Source organism: Carlito syrichta, unplaced genomic scaffold, assembly GCF_000164805.1.
Source record: "Carlito syrichta isolate Samal-C Ts95f unplaced genomic scaffold, Tarsius_syrichta-2.0.1 Scaffold314390, whole genome shotgun sequence".
NCBI classification, from domain to species: Eukaryota; Metazoa; Chordata; class Mammalia; order Primates; family Tarsiidae; genus Carlito; species Carlito syrichta.
Window position 1 is genome coordinate 88,030 of NW_007258486.1, and position 24,397 is coordinate 112,426.

Here is a 24,397-nt window from a genome sequence, read left to right on the forward strand (position 1 = left end):
CCATCAAAGCTGGACTGGATTTTAAAAATGTGGTACATATACACAATGGAATATCATGCAACCATAAAGAAGGACAAACTTATGGACTTCGCAGCAACTTGGATGGATTTAGAGTCAATCATACTCAGTGATCTATCACAGAAACAAAGCACAGAGTATATGTTTTCACTCATAAGTGGACCTTGAAGAATTATCATAATACAATAAGAAAGGGATTGGCTGTAGTGGGAAACTATGAGGGGAGGGAGTGTGCTATTGGCAGTTGAGGGAAACTGCTGGAGGGGGGGCACACCTCATCAACAAGGGTACCTGCATAATGGACTTTTGTATACCTAACCCTGAATTTTACCCCACATCTTTAAAATAAAAAATAAAATAAATATAAACCCCCAAACCTTTAATGAAACTGGAAAAGATGGAATAAGGCTTAGTAAAATGACTGACAGATTAACTATTGTTTCAAAGAAAATAAAGATCAAGCATATTTTGCCCACAAAGAAGACAGTTAAAATAAGGCTTGACAAAAATCTGTGAAATCATGAAAGTTTTAGTAAGATGGACATGACATTCTTCAGAACATTTCCGAATATTGAAGTGTATGTACTTCCCTTAAAGCTTGAGTAACTTAATGTTTTCAACGATATTTTGCCATGTTGACAAGAATGTTTGACCTTTCTCCTTTGCCATGAAAAACATTCCAAGTGCCATCCACAGACACAAGCCGGTCTTTTGTTACACACTTAAGCAATGACTCTATGCAAGAAAACTCAGGAAACTTTCCAAATGTTCAAACATAAAGAAAAAAAATCTATCAGTTTAAAATGATAATTTGAAAGATTATGAAAAGTAGGTTTCCAACACCTTCAAATTTGTCCTACTTTACTCAGGATTCTTTTTGCTTCTAAAAATCTCTACTTTGAATGAACTCTGCAAGCTGTGTAAATTCAAAATATAATTTCTGGCAAAACATCCACTATACCAGGACTCTAATACAGTATCTAACAAGCAGAATTATTAATGGAATTTTCATCAGAATGAGTATTGAGCTTAAGCTTATGCCTGGACAGGCTGGAAGGGTGGTTAAAACTCATTAGACACTTTCCTTAACATGGAGGGACATGCGGTTGTACATACCATTCTGTTTTGAAATACACAAAAAACATTCCCTATGATCCAGACCTGAAATATTTCCAAGACTGGTAATATTCATGTACAAAAATATTTGCATAGTCTTAAAAGTGTAAGTTCTGATGAGGTTGGATGTGGTGGATATGGTTGGGATTTGTTTTTCTGTTTGTTTGTTTTAGTTTTCTTGCATCCATGAGAGAAAATCTGACTGAAAAGCTCCAAGTAATTCCATGGCATAGAAAAAAGCTGCAGTGAAGTCCTGTTATGAACATATTGATTTTTTAAATGAAAGACCAAAGAAATAAATGAATGGAATGAAAGAGAAAAACCAGTACAGTTAGATTTAGGAATTATAACCTAAATGTGTGTGGAAAGAGACATATATTTTTTAAGTTATCAAAACTTTTTTTAGTAACTACACTACTCTATGTTTATAGTTTGTTAATTTAAAAGCTACCTATAAAGTACGACTTTTAAAAGTCCATATAGGTTTACATGATTGTTTTTTAAATATCATTTAAGGAATAATTTACTTAATTTTGATATTCAAAATACCTTAATTACATTGCACTATAGACACAAGCTCTAATTATGCTTCTGAACAACATTTACTTCTCACGATCAAGCATATTTTAAGAATGTTCTTCATGAAACAAAAGAGAAAATTTTAACTAGCAAGATATTTTTTAGTATTTTCCTTCTTTCTTTCCAAATATTTTCAATTTGGATATGCCACTCTTCAAACATGGCAAATATGATGTTGTAGCCAAGAGACTTGGGTTTCTTTCCATAGATGACAAGAACGAGGTGAGGTAACACTGTCTTACATAAAAATACTTTTGCAAGGGAAAGAATCTTACTCAAATAAGCTCAAGAAAATGCAGTGTATTAAGTAGAATAAACACACTGGGAAGTGAAGTTAAACCTCAAGGAACACTGGGAGGAACAGAAACCAGGCAGCAGTAGTGACCTCAGCAGCAGATATTCATGGGCTCTTCATAGTCTACCATAAACAGTGAGAAACAGTGAGTGTAATTGGTTTGGTCCAGCCAACGTATGACTGGCTCCTTCCAGCTAGGCTGTACTCATCATTAAATTAGAGTGGTGAGGGATGTTGAGTTGAGGCAGGATTTGGGAGGAAAGCATGTTTTTTCAGAAGGTGTGTCGAAGGGAAAAAATAATTGGTATATATAGTGCAATCACTAAAATAATTAAAACTTGGATAATGCAAAGATAAAAGTTATCACTTGCTTCAAATATAGATCTGAAATTTCTGTGCCAACGTTTGAATTAATCTCTGCAAAAGATCAAAGCCTGACACTCCTTTTTTAAAAAAGGAATTTCATGAATATAATTCAGAAGTCTCTACCCAATTTACTTTGGCTCTAAATTAGGTTAAACATCATTATGATCTGAAAACACTTGCTGTTACTAATGCATATGAGCAGTAACTGGTGGTAGTGATTATTTCTTTAAACTTACCTTATAAATCATTACATATACTTTTTAGCATTAACAATCTTAAAACTATGTCAAGCAACCCAAACTAATAAATATATAAATAAAATAGCAAAACTAGGCCAACAAGATCTATTAAAAGCTTTATTTTTCATTAGTATTAGTAAACACATATTGAAAAATCTTCATGACACAAAAGTCTGAAACTGTAACTCTAACAAATGTTCTAAACTTAGATATTACTAAAATTTTAATATAAGTATAACGAGAAAGAAATAATCAGCATACACAATGGAGCATTAGCATCTCAGCTTCTAATATCTGAGTCACAGAGGGAGCCCCTGCTTTTTTTCCCCCAAGTATCATTTCCTAGAAGGTTACAACATGGTTTCCTTTCATGAATAAACCTTTTTCCCCAGTAGCAAGGATTAGACTAAATCATCTGTAGTCTTCTTCCATCTCACCTCTCTAAGCCTGTCCTTTAGTTGAGCTTCAATGACCTACAAAGATGTTGCTTCCTGAATGAATTTATCTAATAGCTCTCCCTGGCCTTCAGGGTAAAGTCGAAGTGCTTTTGCAACCACAGAAAGCAAATTTCTGTAGATTTATTTTCTTTCATTCTCAGCCTTACAGTTGGCACTTAATAACGAGAAAATACTTGCCACTTCTGTCCACCTTCTGCTTTTAGGCCTTTATCCATGCTTCTCTCTGTAACTGGAATATTCTTCCCCTACCACTTTCTTTACCAATTAAATTTCTACTCTCCCATAATGATTAAGCTTTTGTGAACATTTCTTGAACCTACCAAATTGAGCTAAAATTCCTCCCCTTGTGATGCCAAAGTATCTTGTGCAAGGCTCAATCACAGCATTTATAATACTATATTGAAATTATCAGTTAGTCTATGTCCTACTAAACTGTAAGTTGGTTGCAGGCTGTACCACCAGTACATACTAGGGACTTGATATGCTAGATTTGTTAAATAGAATGGAACTTCTGATATAATTACCCATTAATACTGTTTCAACAAAATACTTAAGCCATTTCATAAGGAATTTGAAATCTCACTGACATCAAGAAGCTTATAAACTAATTGTTTTAAAAATATTCAACTGCTTGAGTAAAGTGAATTTAAGCTCTTAATTTTTCTTATTAGCTAGCCTTAAAAAAAAAGTTTGTTTGTAAATGTAGCCCAAAAGCATTTTCTTGGCATGCTGGCTCACTGCCTGGATCCATCTCAGCACTTTGCCTAAAGCAAGATAGTGATTGCTCAAGCAATCAACACACTGATGGGTCTCAAGGCATGGTTGAAATGGTGCTTTTTCACATCAGAGTTTTGTAACCATGACGGTCGAAAATAATATAGTTTGGTTCAATTACCCAAAACAAGTAGCACATTTCTATTTTTTTATATCCCAAAGTCCTCATTATCATTATTATTGTTTTTAGAGTCAGGGTCTTACTCTGTTGCCCATGCTAGAGTGCAGTGGCTTGATCACAGCTCATCGCAGCATCCAACACCTGTGCTCAGGTGATCCTTCAACTTCAGTCTCCCAAGTAGCTGAGACTACAGGTGTATGCCATTGTGTCTGGCTAATTTTTAAATTTCTTTTGTAGAGACAAAGTCTCACTATATTTCCCAGCTAGCCTGGAACTCCTGGGCTCAAGCAATTCTCTCACCTCAGCCTCCCAAAGTATTGGGATTACAGGTGTGAACCACTGCACCAGGCTCTCATTATTGTATATTTTTAAGCATAGTGAGACTATAAATAGAACCTTCATAAATGTTATACAAATAGCAAAAGAGAGATCTGCACAGGCAAATAAAATGGATGGATAACTCCATACGTTGGTTATTCAGAAATGACTATGTGAGTTGCATTACCTGTATTTCTCAGGTAACACTGATTTGGAATTCAACACACCTGAACTGTCCAAATAACTGTCCAATTCTTCCATTTTACCATATTAATATAAGAATAGCCTAAGAATTTTTTTTAAACAAAGCAAATTGAGATGAAGCCTAAGTAACAAGGCAAAATTCTATTTTTTTATTAATGACAGAATTAGAATTATTTATAATCTGTGATTTTTTTTTATTCTTCAAAAACAGCATGATCTCAAATCACTTTAGGGAGGCTTTTGAAAAGATAATTATTTTCTGATAAATCCAGTTTTTCAGAGCATTTTAATTATTAAAGAGGGGGAGTATCTCCTAATAAAATATAGGAAAGCATTACAAAATGTATCCTCTGCATTGTCCCCCCTTTTCTCCTTCATGAGTACATACTCATTCACACTCTCTCTCTACCTATTTACAGAATCCACTGATAAAAAAATTCCTTACTTAGTATTATGTGTGTCGATGGTATGAAAAAGCTCATGTAATTCTTCTCCACTGAGAACACCATCTGCAAAATATGCTTTGAATTCTTCAAAGGATAATTTTCCATCATCTGAAATGGTAAAAACAAATAGAAGAGAAGGAAATTATTTCAATTTTGTACAGCATTCTATCTTTTGATTTTTAAAAAACTTTATCTAAATTGTGCATATACATTTATGCACACACACACATGTATTCAAAAAAAAGTTGCAGGTGTCAAAAATAAAAATATTTTAATATATCTTTATAATATATAGAAAGCAGATGTGTACCCTCCAGTGACATATAAGTCTATACAGTTTAGGGTATTTTTGTGTTCATTTATTCACATGACAAACATTTAACAACTAAGCCATTTGCCTACCCATACAAAAAAAGATAGCCTCACAACCAAGTAAAGAACTCAATACGGAGTCAGTTATTTAGACATTTTGCCTTCATGGTACTGAACACATACATTACCTAGCAGATTGCAGGATAAGTACTATGTATTTAATCAATATACATTTAATCAATATACATTGATTGAATACTTACATGAGGACATCAGAGTTCTTATTATAATCCAATAAATTATATTCATTCCTATACCCTTTAAATGAATGAGTACTTTTAAAGTCAAACAAATTTTATTTATCATGGGACACAAAAGCGAAACCTAATCAGAGATATGATGATAACACTAAAAGAAAAAGAAAAGAAAAGGTTATTTTCATTTGGTTCATTGGGAGGCATGAGGGATTTTAGTATCACTTGCACCTGACATTGAACACCAGGTAAAATCCGGGTCTGCATAGATACAAGAAACACATTAATAAGATGCAAAAGATTTGTACAAAACACATAAGCAGAAAATCCAGAGAAATGAAAGGACATGAAGGAAGAGTGAAACATCCTTCTCTTTGTGCAGGGAGCTAGTCTGTTATTTTAGATAACCTGCCAAATGACTAGAAGTGAGCTAATGATCTTCTCCATCTACAATGAGGAAACTGAGGTCTAAGGAGGGTGGAATTTGCCCAGGATCACAAAACTCCTGTAATGTGGTCCTACTGACAACAACACCATACTGAACAAAGAAGAATTTGTCTTAGAATTGAAAAAGATATGATCTAATAAAATTAGATCTTCGAGATGTATTTAGTGTTGTTTTTTTCTTTCTCAAAATATGGCCCACAAACTGCCTGGAGTCCTATTGAAGTACAGATTCCTGGGTTCTACCAGGGAATCAGAATCTCACAGAGGGGTAGGCACATAAGAAATCTTAATTTTTAACAACTTGTGTTAAAATTATATTAATTATACCAAATATATAATCATATTTATATATACTAAATATATAATTATACTAATGCCTGAGTTGTATTGCTACAAAACAGGCCTAATCACTGAGTTACTTATCTTTTCAGATAAAGACTTCTAGGCTAGCACATTTTCAAAAATCTTCATTTGCAAAATATAAATATAAAGACTTATGAGAGGTTTTAAATGTATTTTATTTTGCTTTTTAACTTAATAGGCACAATAAACTCATCTTCCACTTAATTCTCGCCAACAGTTAACTGGGCAGACATAGCCATAGAGGGAGAGTAAATCCAGATCTAGATCAAGCACAGAATGAGATCTTGACCTCCAGTGACCTCCTGAACCAGCCTAGCTCAGTCGTTCAAACACCATAGCAACCCATCACAAACTGAAGTTTAATCCACCAGGCTCATCAATTGTCTAACTTTGTGTTTCTGTTTTTGAATGAGTTATTTTAGTTCCATGCCTCATATGACTTTTTAAAGCTTTGGCCCCATGTAACCTGATGGATATCCTAGATGAGACTTAGTATGGTATCTCTAATGTGCATCTCATTGCTTTGATGAAAAATATATTGCCAGGTTGGGAAACTGGACACAAAACAGATCTAGGTCAAAGAAAGAAAAGGGAAAGACTTTTTATTCTGCTACTTTTAAAAGGAATGAAAGAAAAAGGAAAAGTAGAAATCAACCAACTATTTCCACCTCCACCACTGTGATATGTAATGAATACAACACATACATATTGATGATGGAGTGTGTTTTTCTTGGTGAACATTTAGTGGTTCTTGGCTGAACTGAACCAGGCTATTTACAGAACTCTTGTTGCCTGTGTACCCTGTGGGTAGGGTGGGTTTCTTTATAATTACAGTAAGCAAATGATTTCAAATAATAAATGTATACTATCAAATAAAAGCATGGATTAACAAGTGCTCTGATGATGTTATAGGGCTAAAAGCCTTTAAAAAACCCCAAACTCTTATTTAAAAAAAAAATCAAAAGAAAAAGAAAGTATTGAATTACAGTCTTGGCTTGAAGGATGAAAAGTATATTTTGAAAGCTGTTTTGAGCACATGCAAGATTCCTGAAAGTCTCCACTTCAGGCAGCCATGCTTTCAAACAAGCAGTTGTAAAGAGTTACTTTTTCAGTAGTTCTAGACTAAAACCTTAATGTTAACCACAAGCGTTACACTTTTTAAAGGAAAGAGAGAGAGAAAAAATCCTTCATAGTGATTCTGTATTAATAAGCAATTATAAATTTTTATTTAAAATATTTTATTTCAACTTCACCTCTCCTACTGATATTTCTTTAAAAAGGAAACAATATAGTTAAGCCTGATATATACCGGCTTGGCTCACAGGATAGCTAAATCTTGTGAGGTCTGATTTCCTATGGTATTATGTCTTAGCTTTTACTACCAAAGGACATAGGTTTTTAAGCTTTTTAAATTAGAATTACATACTTTGAGTTTGTCCTGAAAATAGTTGGCTCCTCTCTGCTTTATTGTAAAATTATCCTGGCCTTACACTTTGAAATTTTTTTAAGATGGAGACAGTAGAGTGCAATTGTTTAAAGCATAGTCTTAGAACAAAGAAAATCTTGGGTTTGAAACATGGATTTGCCATTTGCTAGTAGAGCACTTTCATCCATTTTTTTCATCAAATAGTTATCAAGACCCTACTATGTGCTAAACACTGTTTCATGCTAAGAATACAGGTAGACAAGCCCTATGGATCTTATAATTATGATGGAGGATACAGCAAATGGACAGCCATGTACATTATAAGGGCAATGCTAGGAGACATGGGGTGATGTGGGAGCATTTAGAAAAACAAACCAAACCAAAAAACTAGTCCACATGTGGGATAGGGAGGAGTTTCCAGAAGAAATGGCACTTTTGATAAGAAATAAATGAAAAATAGAGGTTAGTGAAGGAAGATCTTTAAAGATAGAGAGTTGTTAGGCAGAGGAAATGCAAATAACAAAGGTAGGGGGCAAGAAAGGAATTGGATTGAAAACTGAAAGGAAAAATCCATATACTCAGTTAAAGTATATATATTTGGAGGGAAGGAGAAGCTAGAGCACTGGATACAGAAAGGACATGTCATGAGAAACCATGCACGTCATGTTGCAGAGTTTTTAGTTTACTCCAAGAGCACGCAGGAGCCATGGTTGTATTTCAGAAAGCTTACAGTGGTTGCAGTAAGCAGAAAGGAGCAGAGAGGTATGCCACAAGAAGAGAAGACCTGTTAAGAACTCCTGGCAAAAATCAAAAGTGGCGGAAATTTTGGTGAGGACAGTGAAAATACGGATAAGGGGACAGATTTTTAATCTGAAACAGAATCAACAAAAACTGGTGATCAGTTAGAGGTGATGGAATAATAAGTCAAGGATGAGACTTGCTTCTAGAATTGAGCAACAGATGGATGGTGTTATCATTCATTGTCAGAGAGAACACTGGACAAAACCATGGGGTGGACTAAAGAGAGTTCATCTGGATATGTGGAAATTAGAGATATCTGTGGAATAAGTAGAGACATCTAGTGCACAGTAGAATCACAGGGCTCTGGAAAAGTCTAGAAGGGTTGAGAGCTTGAGATATATGTTTGGGAGTCACTGGCACAGAGTAATTGAAGACTTAGAAATGAGTTATCCCAGGGAGAATACCTACAGTGAGAAAGAAAGAGACCTAGAATGGACTTTGGAAATGCCAACTAAGTTCTTTAAGTTTCAGAATTTTAAAATGCTTAGCTTTTGCAAGGATTGAGAGGTTATATGGAAAGCACTCAGCATAGTACCTAGCTCATAGTAAGAGTTCAATAATGTTAGCTACAGATTTACTAACTCTGTGTGAAGATCTTTCATTTGTTTTTAATTCTCATTTTTCACTCTACCTTGAAAAACATCTGAGTACTTACAGAAAATGGGTATTTAACATGTTTATTTAATAATAGAAAAGTTAATTTTTTTTGAGAAAGCAGGATTTATTAAGAGGACAGAGAAGCTCCCACAGTGGGGGGGACCCAAAGCGGTTACCCATCTGGGGCCAAAAAACCTGGTGCTTATATAACCCTAAGTCCAAGTCGATTGGCTAGCACTAGCTGTGAACTGTTCCTGTTCTGATTGGTTAGTATTAAGGACCAATCGGTTTTCAATCAGGTATTGTACATTCTAAAACTGGTGTTTTTTTTTAAGGCTCTTTAAACACTAATTTAATGTCTCCTTCAAGTTGCAAGCACAAGCATGCCAGTAACTAGAGCTCTGATCTGAGTACTGCCCCTCTGTCATGGCAATTTTAATTAGTTTTTGTGAACATTTAAGAGATTATGTCGGCCGGGCTCAGTGGCTCAGCCTGTAATCCCAGGGCTTTGGGCGGCCAAGGTGAGTGGATTGCCTGAGCCCGTGGGTTCGAGACCCGCCTGGGCAAGTTGGCGGGGCCTCATCTCTACAATAAATTTTAAAAATTAGCCAGGCATGGTAGTGCACGCCTGTAGTTCCAGCTACTTGAAAGGCTGAGGCAGAAGAATCCCTGGAGCCCAGCAGGTCGAGGCTGCAGTGGCCGGCAGTGGCCACTGCACTCCAGTCTGGGTGACAGAGTGAGACTCCAACTCAAAAAAAAGAGAGAGAGATTATGTTTTTAAAACATTGTATTTTTGTTTATATTAGTCTAACATTTTAACATTTTAAATATTGTAGATTATGAAGATCAAAATACCAAAACATAATCATATTAAATAATAGTAACAGAATCCCTGGAGCAAAATGAACAGCTGGAAAGCATTACTGAATTTAATACACAAAGGAAAGTGTATACTTTGCACATGTGTGCAAATTTTAGGCAGAAATAAAAAATAACCTTGTTTCTAAATAAAGTTATTAAGTTGTAAATTCATAAAATACAGTTAATATGTTCATATTTTGTTAAATTTAAGAGATAAAACATATTCTATCAAACGTACATATCACCTTATACAAGTCATTGTAATATCATTGTACATTAACTTCTTCATCTCTACATAAAGGTTCTCTCCTAGTCTGATCTTTTAATGCTATATATTTGCTTTGAAAATAACTTACTAATAAGATATAAATGAAAATAAAATATAATATTTTCTAATTTTAGCTACAATATTAACCCTTTGATGTCATCATTCCTGTCCTTAGAACAACAACAACAAAAAAAACTAAGCAAACTGAAATTCAATGGCTTTTCTTAGACTAATGAGAGAACTGGGGTTATGGGGCAAATTATTACCAAAATCTAGAAAGTTAGGTGAAACCAGAGAATCGCACCCAAGATCTGCTTATCTGAAGCAGAAGCCACCTAGTCATAAACTGGTAGGAACACTTAGATAGCAATTCTGATAAATTGCTGGAGGCTGAGTGTGGACCATCATGAAAGGGAAAAACACCAAGGGGTTGCAGTCTTTGGGGGAACCGCCACACTTTGGTGGGTTTTACCTCCATGAATCCCACCAGATTGTCACGTGACAAGATAAGAAAGATACCTTTGTGGGTCTGGCAGGAGGAGGGGAAGAGTGATCATGAAATATACCTAATGTTCTCCATAACAAAGGTCTACTCTCCAGAGACAAAGACTTTACCAGAGCCCTATTCCACATGAGGGGTAGGGAATTTCCCCTACGGCAGTATCCACTGCCCTTCCTGTTTCCACTAACTTGGGAGAAGAACTAAGAAACACTTGCAAAAGGGGATATCCTAGGGACACAGGCTCACTAAAAGACGAATTCAATCATAAGATTATAGAACATATCTGCTTCCCCACTTCTTACCACTATGCTGAAAGGGCTCCTGCATAATGTTGGTGAATGAGTCTGAAAGAACTGCCAGACTCAGACTCTCTTTGAGAAGTATTTAGGGAAGCTTAAAATCAGCAGAGGGGACAAGACTTAAAAGAAACATGAAACTTCTGACAACAACTATTAAACAGAGCCCAACTTCCAGTGAAATGAACATAAGTCCTCACACTAGAAACCTATTTATCTTAGTAACTATTATCTGGTACATTATGTGTGGCTTTCACACACAAAAAAATTACAAAGCATGCTAAAATGCGAGGAAAAGCACAATCTGAAGTGTCAAAAGAAGCATCACAACCAGAAAAGTTGCGACACAGATAATGAAATAATCAAACAAAAATTTAAAATAACTATGACTAACATGTTAAGGGCTCTAATGGTAAACATAGACAATATGCAACAAGAGACAGGTAATGTAAGCAGATGTGACATGCAATCTCTAAGAATCAAAAGAAAATAATAGAATTTAAAAACCAACAGAAACAAAGAATGCCTTTGTTGGACCCATAAGTGGACTTGACACAACTGAGGAAAGAATCGAGGAGCTTGAGAACAGGTCAATAGAAATGCCAGTATTTCTTCTTTCTTTTGACAATTTTAACCTAGTTTTTGTGAGCATTTATAATGATTATCCTTTCAAAACACTGTATATACCACCAAAGAAGAAAGATCTAAAATCATTATCTGAGCTTCAACCTTAGGAAACTAGAGGGAGAAAAATAATTTGAGCCAAAATAAGCAGAAGAAAATATATAATAAAAATTAGAGAAAAAATTACTGAAATTAAAATCAGGAAAACAATAGAGAAAATTACCAGAAAATAAAAAACGATTATTTGAAAAGATTAATAAAACCGATAAACCTCTAATCAAGCTAAGCAAGAATAATAAGAGAAAACACACATTAAAAACATCAAAAATAAGAGTTCTCACTGCTATTTCCACGGATGTTAAATGTATAATAAAAGAGTACTATGATCAACTCTGTGTCCACAAATTTGATAACTCACCCGAAAAGAAATAATTCATTGAAAGATACAACATGCACTATCTCATGTAAAGAGAAATAGTTAATATCAATAGATTGATATCCATTAAAATAAGGGAATAAAGCTGTGTGCGGTGGCTCAAGCCTGTAATCCCAACATTTTGGGAGGCCGAGGTGACAGATTGCCTGAGCTCAGGGGTTTGAGACCAGCCTGGGCAACTTGATGAGAACTTATCTCCACAATAAATAAAAAATATTAGGTAGGCATGATAGTGTGCGCCTGTAGTTTCAGTTACTTGGAAGGCTGAGGCAGAAAGATGACCTGAACAAGCAGCTCAAGGCTACGGTGGCCATGAGGTGCCACTGTACTCCAGTCGGTGACAGAGTGAGACTCCAACTCAAAAAAATAAAATAAAATAAGGGAATAATAACTTTACATCAGTAATAACCGTACCAAAAAAAAATAAAGCATAGACCAAGTGGTTTCACTGCTTAAACATTTAAGCAACAAGTGATACCAATTCTCCATAATTTCTAAATAACACTAACTCATTCTAGATAGCTAGCATTATCCTAATATAAAAACCAGATACAGACATTATAAAAAAGAAAAATAATAGATCAATATAGCCCATGGACATAAGTGCAAAAATCCTCAACAAAATGTTAGCAAATCAAATCCAACAATGCTTAAAAAATAACACACCAAGACCAAGTGGAAATTAATTCAGATAGGAAAGGCTGGGTTGATATTTAAAAATCAATTAATGTAATCCACAAAATCAGCTAAAGAAGAAGAAATCATATGATCATCTCAACTGATGAAGACAAAGCATATGAAAAAATTAAATACCCATTAATAATAAAAACTCAGCAAACTAGGAATAAAGAATAACTTCCTCAACTTAATAAAAAAGTCTACAGAAAAATACAGCGCATATCATACTTAATGGTGGGAATGCACATGTTTTTGCTCTTAAAGTCAGGAAAAGGTCTTTGGAAGTGGTCTCTTTCATCAGTCCTATTTAACAGTATACTGGAAGTCCTATCTACTGCTAAGATGAAACAGAAATAAAAGACTATATATTAGATTGGGAAGGTAGAACAAAACTGTATTTCTTCATAGATGGCATAATTGTCTATGTAGAAGATTCCAAAGAATCAGCAAAAATAAAACCAAAAAGCAAACATAGTAAAGTCACAAGGGAGAAGGTTAATGTATAAGTCAATTGCTTTGCTGTCTACCAGCAATATGTAATTGGAATTAGAAATTTAAAACAATTTCATTTATAATAGCAAAAAACACAAATCCAACAAAATTATAAAGGTTCTAAATGCAGTAAGCTACAAAGTGCTGGTGAAAGAAATAAGATAAGATTCAAATAAATAACTAAAAAGATATTCCGTGTTCATAGATTGGAAAAATCAATATTGTTAAGAAGTCAATTACTTTCAACTTAATCTATTGATTCAATGCAATCTCAATCAAAATCTCAGGAAGTTTCTTTGTAATATTGAAAACTGATTTAAAATTTAAAAAGGCAAAAGATCTAGAAAATAAAATATAACACTGAAGAGGAAGAATAAAGTTTAAGATGGACACTATCCAATTTCAAGACAGAATAAAGCTACAATAATCTAAACAGTGTTGGATTGGCAAAGAATAAATGCATAAATAAATAAAAAATAATCTAGAGCCCCCAAATATACCCACACTAATATAGTCAACTGACTTTTGACAAAGGAGAGACAATTTAATGGAGAAAGAATAGTCTTTTCAACAAATGGCACATGAATAATTGGGTGTCACATGTATGAAAAAAATGAACCTAGATACAGATCTTACATTTATGAAATAACAAAAATTAACTTAAAAAAAAGTAAGGATCATTTGGAGGCCCAAACTTCACCTGCACATTGACTACTCATGTACCTAATCCTGACTTGTACCCCACATCTTTACAATAAAATTTTTTAAAATTGATAATTTGAACTTTTTGAAATTTTAACTTTTGTTGGGGTTGGGGGTTGGGAAATGTTAAGAGAAAAAGCTACAGACTGTGACAGAAGATTTGCAAAACATGTATCTGAATAAGGACTTGTATCCATAATATAAAAAAGAACTCTTAAAACTCTACAGTAAAAAAACAAAAGAGGAATTTAAAAAAGATCTGAACAGATGCCACACCAAGGAAGATATACAGATGCCAAATAAGCATTTGAAAAGATGTTCAATATTGTTTGTCATTAGGGAACTAAAAATTTCAACAGTAACATACCACTACACACTTATTAGAAAGGTGAAAATCTCAAGAAAAACTGACAAACTGATTCCTAGTTAGAATGTGTAGCAACAGGAACACTCATTCATTACTGGTGGGAAAGCAAAATAATGCAGTCATTCTGGAATACATTTTGTTACTTTCTTGTCTAGCAATCACACTCCCAATTATTTGAAAACTTATGTGCACACAAAAATCTCTGCATAAATGTGTACAGTAGGTTTATTCATAATCACCCAAAATGGGAAACAGCAAAGATGAATAAATGCATGGATAAAATAATTTGGTACATCCACATTAAAAAATTCTTTTCAGTGATAAAAGGAAATGAGATATGAAGTCATGGGAAGAAAAGGATGCATCTAAAATGCATATTACTAACTGAAAGAAGAAGCCAGTCTAAAAAGATTACAACCTATATGATTCCAGCTTCATGACCTGGAAAGACAAATTTCGAAACACAGCAAAAATATCAGTGGTTGTCAGAAGTTTGGGTAGGATGGAGGAAGGTTAGAATAGGACAAGCACAGGGGATTTTTTTAGGGTGTTTGACACAGTATGATGGACATATGACATTACACATTTGTAAGAATTCTAGAACTTTACAGTATAAATAATGAATTTTAATGTAGCAAATTCTTTAAAAAATCATTTAAGAGTTCAGGGGATTCCACAATGGAATGCATAATGTGATTAAACAATTTAACTGCATTAGAAATGAATGAGAGGAGTGAGGGAAAATGGTGCTGACCTAAGTAACTTTTGCAATAGTAGAGTCTATAAGCTAAAGAAAAAACAAACAAACTGTACATAGCACCTCACTATAGTTGATAAGGTTGTTTTCCATGAGGTATAAGTTAAACATCCTGATACTGCTTCACATGTAGACTAGAATTGAACAATTATATAACTTCATGGTTGAGACTAGAAGCTAGGTTTCTCACTGTTGGAACAAAAGAATACAGATAAACAAAGGATGGAAGCTAGAATAATCCCTGTGGTAATTAATTAGTCAGACATCAGTATGAACTCATGTTTAGCTTAGTATAGACACACATTGGTACAAAAGAAAACATTTATAAATAAGCACATAAACACGGGTTAGTATACACATATTTATTTCCTCGCTCCATCAGCTGAGAGGACTTGGAGCAATTATGACACCTCAGTAACAATGAGCACAGCTACTACCCAGATCTTGGTTTCTAATAACATCTTCCAATACAAAAGATCAGGAGTCCATGGAGAAACGGCTGATTCTAGGATTAGGTAGGCATTATAAAAGATGAGCCTGAAGTATCTGGTAATGCCAGAAAGTAAAGAAGTGCTCAATCTCTCTCCCCAGCAAAATTATGAGGTTATATTAAAGGCACAAAGGAATCAGCTAAAGGAGCTCCCAATGGCCAAAGTGAGAACAGCTAGAACAACAAAATAAACTGAGTGGTATTGAATTATAATCCCAAATATATGATAAATGTACATGTGTCCATAGTGTTATGAATAAATATTGAATAATTAAATTAGAGGAAAATCTCTTATGAAGAGGAATTCTAAATAATTCATGCAAATTCTCAGCCTTCAAGGAGGTAGAGCATAACTAACTGCTCCTCTGCCGGTATGTGCTACGCATAGCAACTTTTCTCCTAAGAGTAAAGTATGGAAAGAGGGGAAAGTGTGAACTTTGTATTGGAGAAATCTGTCAGACACTCCTTCAGCCAGGTGGTTAAGGTCAATATCATTGTTATAAATCGTATCAATATTGTATACCCTTGATACAATGTGATGGCACTTGGCCTTTGTGATCTTCCTCTCCCAAACACAAAACTCCAGTCTAATCATAAGAAGGATATCAAACAAAGTCCAACTGAGAGACCTCCTATAAAGTACCAGAGTTAATACTCCTCAAAACTGCCAAGATTATTAAAAGCAAAGTCCGAACAATTGTTTCAACCAAGAGGAGTTAAGGAGACAAAATTACTAACATAGCCATGGTAGCTTAGATGGGATCCTGCAATAGAAAAAGTACATTAGATAAAAACTAAGAAAATATGAATGAAGTATGAGCTTTAGTTAATAATGTATCAACATTGATTTATTAATTATTACAAACATCACACTTATGTATGATGTTATAAATAAGGGAAACTGGATGTCAGGTGTATGGAAACCATACTGGCTTGACAATTTTTCTGTAAGTCTAAAATTGTTCTGAAACAAAAAGTTTATTTTTTAAATGTATTTAATAGAATATAAACTCATATGGTATTAAAATATTTTAACATATTAAACACTGACTCACCATATTATCAACATTTTAAAATTAGCTATGATCATTCATATTCAAACTTAAAATATAACATTTAACTCAATAATCCACAGATTCACTTTCTGAACTCCAGACATACTAATTTGACTCCCTTGTATTCTACAGATACTTGGATGAATGAAATGTTTCATGTATTAATGCTCATACAAGCAAAGATATACTGACCTATTATCTGCAAAGCATTACACTAAATTTTATTGACTATAGTCATCACAATAATTTCATGAAGTCATTATATCTTATTTTTCAATTTCAGGAAGGGAAGAAAACTGAAATATGATGAGGTTTAATGATTCAGATGAGGACCCTGAAAGCATATCTCCTGAGACACATTCCTAGAAGATGATTGTTAAAGCTGCCTACAGTTTAAAATCTACCAAATGCCCAGATATCAGGTAGAAAACTGAAAAAAATTCAGTCAAATGTTTGACTCTTTACTGACGACACCAAATATTTGCATGCTTTTTTGGGTGGAAAGTTTATTTGTTGCACAAAAATACTTTTATTATTTGGAATTATGTTGGGAATATGAAAAAAAACCTATCTTCATTTTGGGGAATGAATGTGTATTAATTTTCATGGCTAGAAAGAATATGCTTCTAATTTAGTGGGGGAAAATATCTATTTAATGTCACTTCCATGGAGAATTAATAATAACATTTTATGTGAAACTAAGAGAAAAGGAGAAAAGCCCCATTTACTTAGGCTTTCGCAGAATAACAGATGAAACATTTGTTGGAGGAACATTTAGTTATTTGCAGAGGAAGTAGATTCAAAATTAGTAATATAAAAATGCACCATTTGTAGATGAATTTCATTGGTAAATGAAAATTAAGTATTTTATTATGGACATCAGATACAGAAAGAGGAGTGCAATACATAATTGAGCTGCTTTTCTTTCCCCTCTCTTCATTCCTTTATTTCCATTGGAAAATCACTGCTTTTTCAGTTGATTTACCCTCCAAAAAAGAATGTAAGATAATTTTGTCCAGACAACAGCTATTATTTCTTCTTTTGGTAAAACACACTGATTTTCACTTGATCATCTGCCCTCTCTCTCATTCTAAGAATTTTGGGTTCAGATTATGCATTCCACTCCACTCTGGGGGAGCATAGGACATCTAAGCCTGGAAAATCAGTTCATTGCTTCAAGGATGAACAAGAACAAGTGACTAGTTGATGAATCAGAGAAAATCTGGATATTTTTGCTAAAATTATCTCTCTTTATTCTGAACTGGTGGGATGCATTTCAGGAGCTATCTTGTCACCCCAGGTAAGAAAGCCTTCTTGAAAGAAAAACCAGAATCAAGGTGTAGAGACAGGAAAGGAGACAGAGAAAGAGTGACTTCTGAACACCTAAATACAGCCGTGCCCAAAGCTTTACCATTTGAAGGGCATTTCAATTACAAGAGCTAACAATTTCCCAATTTTAAATTAATAAGTTTTTGTTACTTAAACCAAATTTGTCCTAATTGAGAATAAACTTTCTTCTTTCTAAGCTATCCGAATTTTTACTCATTTTTGGAGACTTATTTGAGGACAATTATTCCATAAACCTTCCGAGGCCATCCCAAGACTAGAGGCCTTTTTCTCCTTGGAATTCTAATACATTAGTGTGTTTACCACTCATATGGCTTAGTGGCATCTCTTACATTGCTGAGGATGCCATTGGTCAATTTTTCTGTGACCGCTACTCATTTAGCAATAAGATGCTGAGCCCCTAGAGGACAATGTTATTCCATATCCCCACCTCACTCCAGGTCCCTATGTGTTTAGAGTTTATCAACTAAATTCTCTCAAATCTATGCCCCCAAATCAAACAGTTGTCCCTCTCATTACTCTGACATATAATTAGTCCTAGTAACATGAAGCCTTGTAAGGATTCAGTATATATAGTCTGTCTTCCTCAATTCACAAGTGAAAAAACCACATCTTTAGGACTGACAAGAAATTAGTGAAGGCAAATAGGACCTGGCATATTTTGATTATCAGCAATATGCTAAACACTGCATCCTTGGGGCTTTACATATATATTACCTTACTTATTCTTCACAATAGCCCCACAAATTTTTTCTTATTATTCCTATTTTTTAAAGAGAAAATAATCTGTCCAAGATCACATTTAGTAAACGCATATTAAAGTCTATGTATTCTTCTGTCTTTCTGCTCCCACCATCTAGCATAGTTTCTGGCATATAAAGGGCAAATAAAGGAGTGAATGAATGAACAAACTAGATTAAACTTTGTTCTTTAGGGTTCCAAATCTCTACTATACCATGCCACCTTGAAACAGGATTCCATATATTTTTGTCTTTTGTTTTTAAATTACATTGAATCATTTAGGGTTATTCATGTGGAAAGAGTGATATTTCTAGACTTCAGCAGTGTAACTCTGCTACAGAGATAAACCACAGCAAATGAAGCATCCTGGATAAGTGCTAAGACTTCTAGGTTAGAAGAGAATCTGAATATAAAATCCTAATTACTCACTCCACGTTCTTGAGGAAGTTACTTGTATCTCAGTTTACTCATAGATAACATTGGTATGAAGACAGTATCTTCCTTGTAAAATTGTTATGTAGACTACAAAAAATTATGCTTATCATAGCATCTGGCATATAAGTCATCTTTTGCTAAGATTATTTACTGTTATTACTGTAATAGTTTCTTTTAAAGTTTACACCAATATTCTCATGGCCATGAAAGACTTGGTAATATATAGCCTATTACATTTTTTAGGTTATTTTAAACATCTTAGGTGTGATTTACAGTATTAAGACAAACACAGAAGCATCACTGATGAATAGATCAACAGATATTCACAAGAAAATTCTCATAACTAAAAGTGATCCCAATATTACAGCCAAATTAAACTTTTAATATGTAAGACACTCTGATAAACATAATTAACAGCCTCATTATCCACTCAGTTTCTCAAGCCAGAAACTAGAAATCTGACAGTCTCCCACACGTATGTGTCATTAAATACCATCATCTCTCTTACTTAACGCTTCTAATTAATTACCAATTCTGCTAATTATACATTCTAAAATACCAAATTTATTTTCTTTTCTCCATCACCTTTGTCACTGGTTTATTGAGGGCTTCAATAGCTCCAATCTGGAGGTTTTTGCAGTATCCTAAATGCAAGATTGTGGAGGCTTCAACTAGAGTGAGGGATTTGGAAGTGGCAAGAAGTGATTAGTGTTTTAAGATGCTTTGACAGTGAAGCCAACAGGTCCTGCTAATTGACTGGATGTGGAGTTGTTAGAGAAAGAGAAGAATCATGAAAGCCTCTGAAACTTTTAGTGAAAGCAACAGCTGCATGGTGGTACATGTCTTGAGACAGGGGATGTCGATGAAGAAGCAAGTCAGGCAACTGGACACAAAGCACCAACTCCAAGCACACACAAGTAATTAAATCAGGATTATTGGTTTGCAAACAATAGGAAAGCTGAATGATCAGAGCAAAGGTGGAATGCATACTAGGGCATACCATGGTCACCATGGACAGATCTCTGGGCACTTCCATGTGATCAATTTAGCAATTTTAAGAAATAAAACTCATTATTCCCAATTCAGTGGGAGGGTGGACAGGATATTGTTATTGACAGTCCCATCAAATAAGAATAAGAATTAAAATGAAAATAGACAACACTTATTAAGAACTTCACAAGGGCGAGGCAGCTTTCCATGAAATTCCTGTGTATGATCTCATTTAATCTTTCAACAAGTCTATGAGAGAGGTGCGGTCTTTATTTCCATTTTACAGATGGGGAAGTTAAGTAAATTGCCCAGGTTGTGTAGGAAGTGGAACAAGGATTTGAACTCAAATAACTTGACTGCAGAATCATACATAAGCTTAACCATAATGCCATATACTTCTGGAATCTAGGTGGTACAGAGGAGATAATTAAATTGCAGGCTGCCAACCCACAGATCTGGATAACAGAAAAGACAATGTTCAAACTCCAGGATCTAGTATCAGAGCAGGATTTGACTTCAGAGCCTTTGGCAACCCATGGCAGCCATCTTGTGGGCTCAGGAGTTTGAATCTAAATCTTCTGTTTGTTTCTGTGGCAGTGGATGAGCCCAGCTATGTAAAGATAAGAATTTTCAGTTTTCTGCTTTTAGCAGAAAAGTAACACATTTATGAGTGTGAAACTGCTTTACATTTTAGAAAAAAAAAACCATACTATGGAAATAGAAAATTTGTTTTCCCTTATTTTATTTTTTTAAAAACACATTGCAGCTGAACTTACACTCATGGGTTACTCCTACATATTGTAGTACTGGATGAGCCACTTCTTCTAATGAGGTCATTGTTTGAGCATAGATTTCTTCTTCTTTGTAAGTGCATCGTGCCTAATAGACTTTACTTTGACTTTCAAGCTGGTAGGTGTGTAGTTGAGGAGTTTGTATGTATTTGAGAGTAAACATGGATATCGAGCTATTTGTGAACCCTACTAACCTGTTATAAGTTGTCTGTTTCTCAGTTATGCTAGTTTTCTCAAAAAAGTTTGAGAAAAGAGTAATGAAGTATGAAATACAGTTTAACCTTATGCTAATGGTCCTAATTTCAGAGCCTAGTCTCTAATCTTTCCATTTTATTTGGGACTAGAATTCATGATTAGAAGATAAGAAGTTCTGGTGAGGCCACTGGGGCATAGATGATGCTTGATTGAATAGCTCTCATGAAAGGACAGCCTTATTCCCAAGTCAAAGAAACATAGAATTGAGCTAAACACTGAATACACATGGGCACAAGGAGGGTAACAATAGACACTAGGGAACTCTTAATGAGGAGAGAGAGTAAAGTAGGTAACTACCTACTGGGTACTATGTCCACCACCTGGGTGATGAGCTCAATAGAAGCCCAACCTCATCATCATACAATATACCTATGTAACAAACCTGCACACATTCCCTTTGAACCTAAAAAAAATTAAAAAAAATAATTAAAAAAAGAAAAACACAGAATCATAGACCTCTGATATACTCTAAAGGTTTGCTAGCTGATGACCCAAGCTTCAGGAAAAATACACTTATTGAACCTGTGTTTCAGTGAGGTCATATTTTTACATCTTAAGAGCATAAACCAAACTTAAAGACTCTTATCAATTATCACATAGTCGATTCAAAATTAACTGATTATAATCCAATGATATTTTAAAAATACCTTCCAATACATAACAAGCTACATCAATTATAGTTGCTCAATTCCAATGTTATTTTTTGGAGGTATATTAATCATTCAGTCATAATTCTTTCAGATGACCAAAGATGCATTTAATGCATTGAATCAATAAAACCACCATGTGTTGGGGAACCAGAACTTCATATTCAAGATCTGTGCAAATTCAGGTTATAGCTATAATTATATTTATATATTTGTAGACTGAAATACATATATATATGTACATCTACAACAAAGTGAAAAGATCATCACATTTGGAGTCAGATAGACATGAGTTCATGAATCCTGGTCCTGTTGTCAGTATACCACGTAACCTGGATAAAGTTACTTAACCTCTCTGAGCTTCATTTGCTTCATTTTTAAAATGGAAAGAATCATAAAAAGAGCTCAAAGTAATTGAGCATTATTTCTATCAGTGAGATAGGATAAGTGTTTTCAAGGCATAATCTCATTTAATTCTCAAAACAACTTCATGGGGAAACAAGCACAGGGAAGTTGAGCAATTTGCTCAAGGTCACAAAGTTAGAAAGAGTCAGAGCCAGGATATGGGCTTGTTTGACCTCAAAGCTTATGTTTTTACCATTGCTCTAAACTTTATAGACTTTTTGTAATGATTGAAGACAATGTATATAAATCACTTATGGTAGGACCTAGCTCATAACATGTCCTTCATAAATTTTTGCCAATATTATTAAATACAGATAGCAGTAATGCTTGGTTTGATTAAGTTATACATATGATTGTGCTTCTTCATCAATTTTAATTGTTGGTTATACACTTACAAATACACTCACAAATATTTATAGAACAGCAGGCATTCTGCTCACCACTGTGGGTCTGGGGTGTGTGTGAAATGGGCATGATCTCTGTCCTCACAAATTTACAAGGTACAGGCTGCAGGGATGTATTAGAGGCCTGAGGAAAACTATATCTATCTCTTAAAGAGATCAGTCATTGGATAGGAATCCAAAGTGTCACCCACCTAGTCTACTATAATATTAATAATTAGCTGAGCAAGAATGAAAGTGGATCTTAGCAAGTGCAAATCAGCTAAAGGAATCTGATGGTGCCACTCACTACTACGAGCCTTTTCATTTTGTTTCTTTTTTTTTTTTTTTTTTTTTTGAGTTGGAGTCTCGCTCTATCGCCCAGACTGGAGTGCAGTGGCTGCTCCCGGACCTGCTGGGCTCCGGCGATCCTTCTGCCTCAGCCTTCCAAGTAGCTGGAATTACAGGATGCACTACCACGCCCAGCTGATGTTTTCTTTATTGTAGAGATGAGGTCTCGCTGCTCAGGCGGGTCTCAAACCCGCGGGCTCAGGCAATCCACTCACTTCAGCCTCCCAAAGGTGTGGGATTACAGGCTGAGCCACCAAGCCCAGCCATTTTGTTTCTTACTATGATTTTAAACATCATCTTGCCTGCAGACAGGAAGACTAATACTATAGGATCTCACTTACATGAGGAATCTGAAAAAGTTGAACTCATAGAAGCAGAGAATAGAATGGTGGTTGCCATGGGCTGGGTGTTGGAAGAAATAGAGAGATGTTGGTCAAGGGTATAAACTTTCAGTTATAAGATGCACAAGTTCTTGGGATCTAATGTACAGAATGGGTGGTGGTGGATGTATTAATGGATTTGATTGAGGTAATCATTACCCAGTGTATATGTATGTCTGATCATCAGATTGTATATCTTGGATGTATTAAATCTTTATTTATCAATTAAATATTTTAAAATAAAAATAGTTAAATTTTAAAAATCTTTTTGCAAATCGAGTAGCTCACATGAAAGGACAACCTTATTCCCAAAGTATCACTCAACCTGTAAGGAAGTTTTCTCAGGAGTTTTGTATTTCTAACTTTAATTTTGGGCATTTTGAATCACAGCACCAGTGTCTCTCCTAAGCAATCCTATTGTGAGATCTATCTTTATGTCTAGGATCTTAGCCTATGATTTAAAAAAAAAAAAAGCAACCAAAAGCTCTCTAAGACACTATTATTAAAGCTAAGCACTAATCATCTATTTTTTCCTCAATTTATCCAGAAGTTTCTCTTTTATGTCAGATATATTCCAAAAACTGAATCTATCCTCTGGCAGCATAACTATTATACTGCTTATTGCCTTTTATTCCTTTTGTTATTCCATTGCCAATCCCTGTGCACCAGGGATTTTATCACTTAAGGGTCTGTTACCAAGAGCTCAGATACATGTAGCAGTGTGTATTTGCAAATACAGAATGTGATGAACACATGATACAGAAAGATGCTAACCCTTTTTATGGTAGTATCATCTAATTTACATTAGCTTATCTACTATCCTTTTCCCTTTTAAATTCTGCCTGTTTGGTAAATAACCTTATTTTTCTTTTCTACCAAAATCCACTCAATAGAAATAACCTAAATATCACTGTGTCTCAGATTGCCAAGGCATCATAGCACAAAAAAACCTCAAGCTTTCAGTAGTAATAGTAATAAATATTAATCATAATAACAGCAACAAAATGAGCAAG

At 34.5% G+C, this 24,397-nt stretch overlaps 1 protein-coding gene across 1 annotated transcript in view; it reads right to left on the reverse strand.

The window, feature by feature from the left end:
* Nucleotides 1–24,397, reverse strand: part of NECAB1 (N-terminal EF-hand calcium binding protein 1) — a gene marked incomplete at its 3' end in the record, with an annotated part of 117,157 nt that overhangs the window by 81,272 nt on the left and 11,488 nt on the right. The window contains exon 3 of the mRNA XM_008071577.1: nt 4,934–5,042. Within this exon, the coding sequence (XP_008069768.1) occupies nt 4,934–5,042 (109 nt within the window). The remainder of the gene's footprint in view (nt 1–4,933; nt 5,043–24,397) is intronic.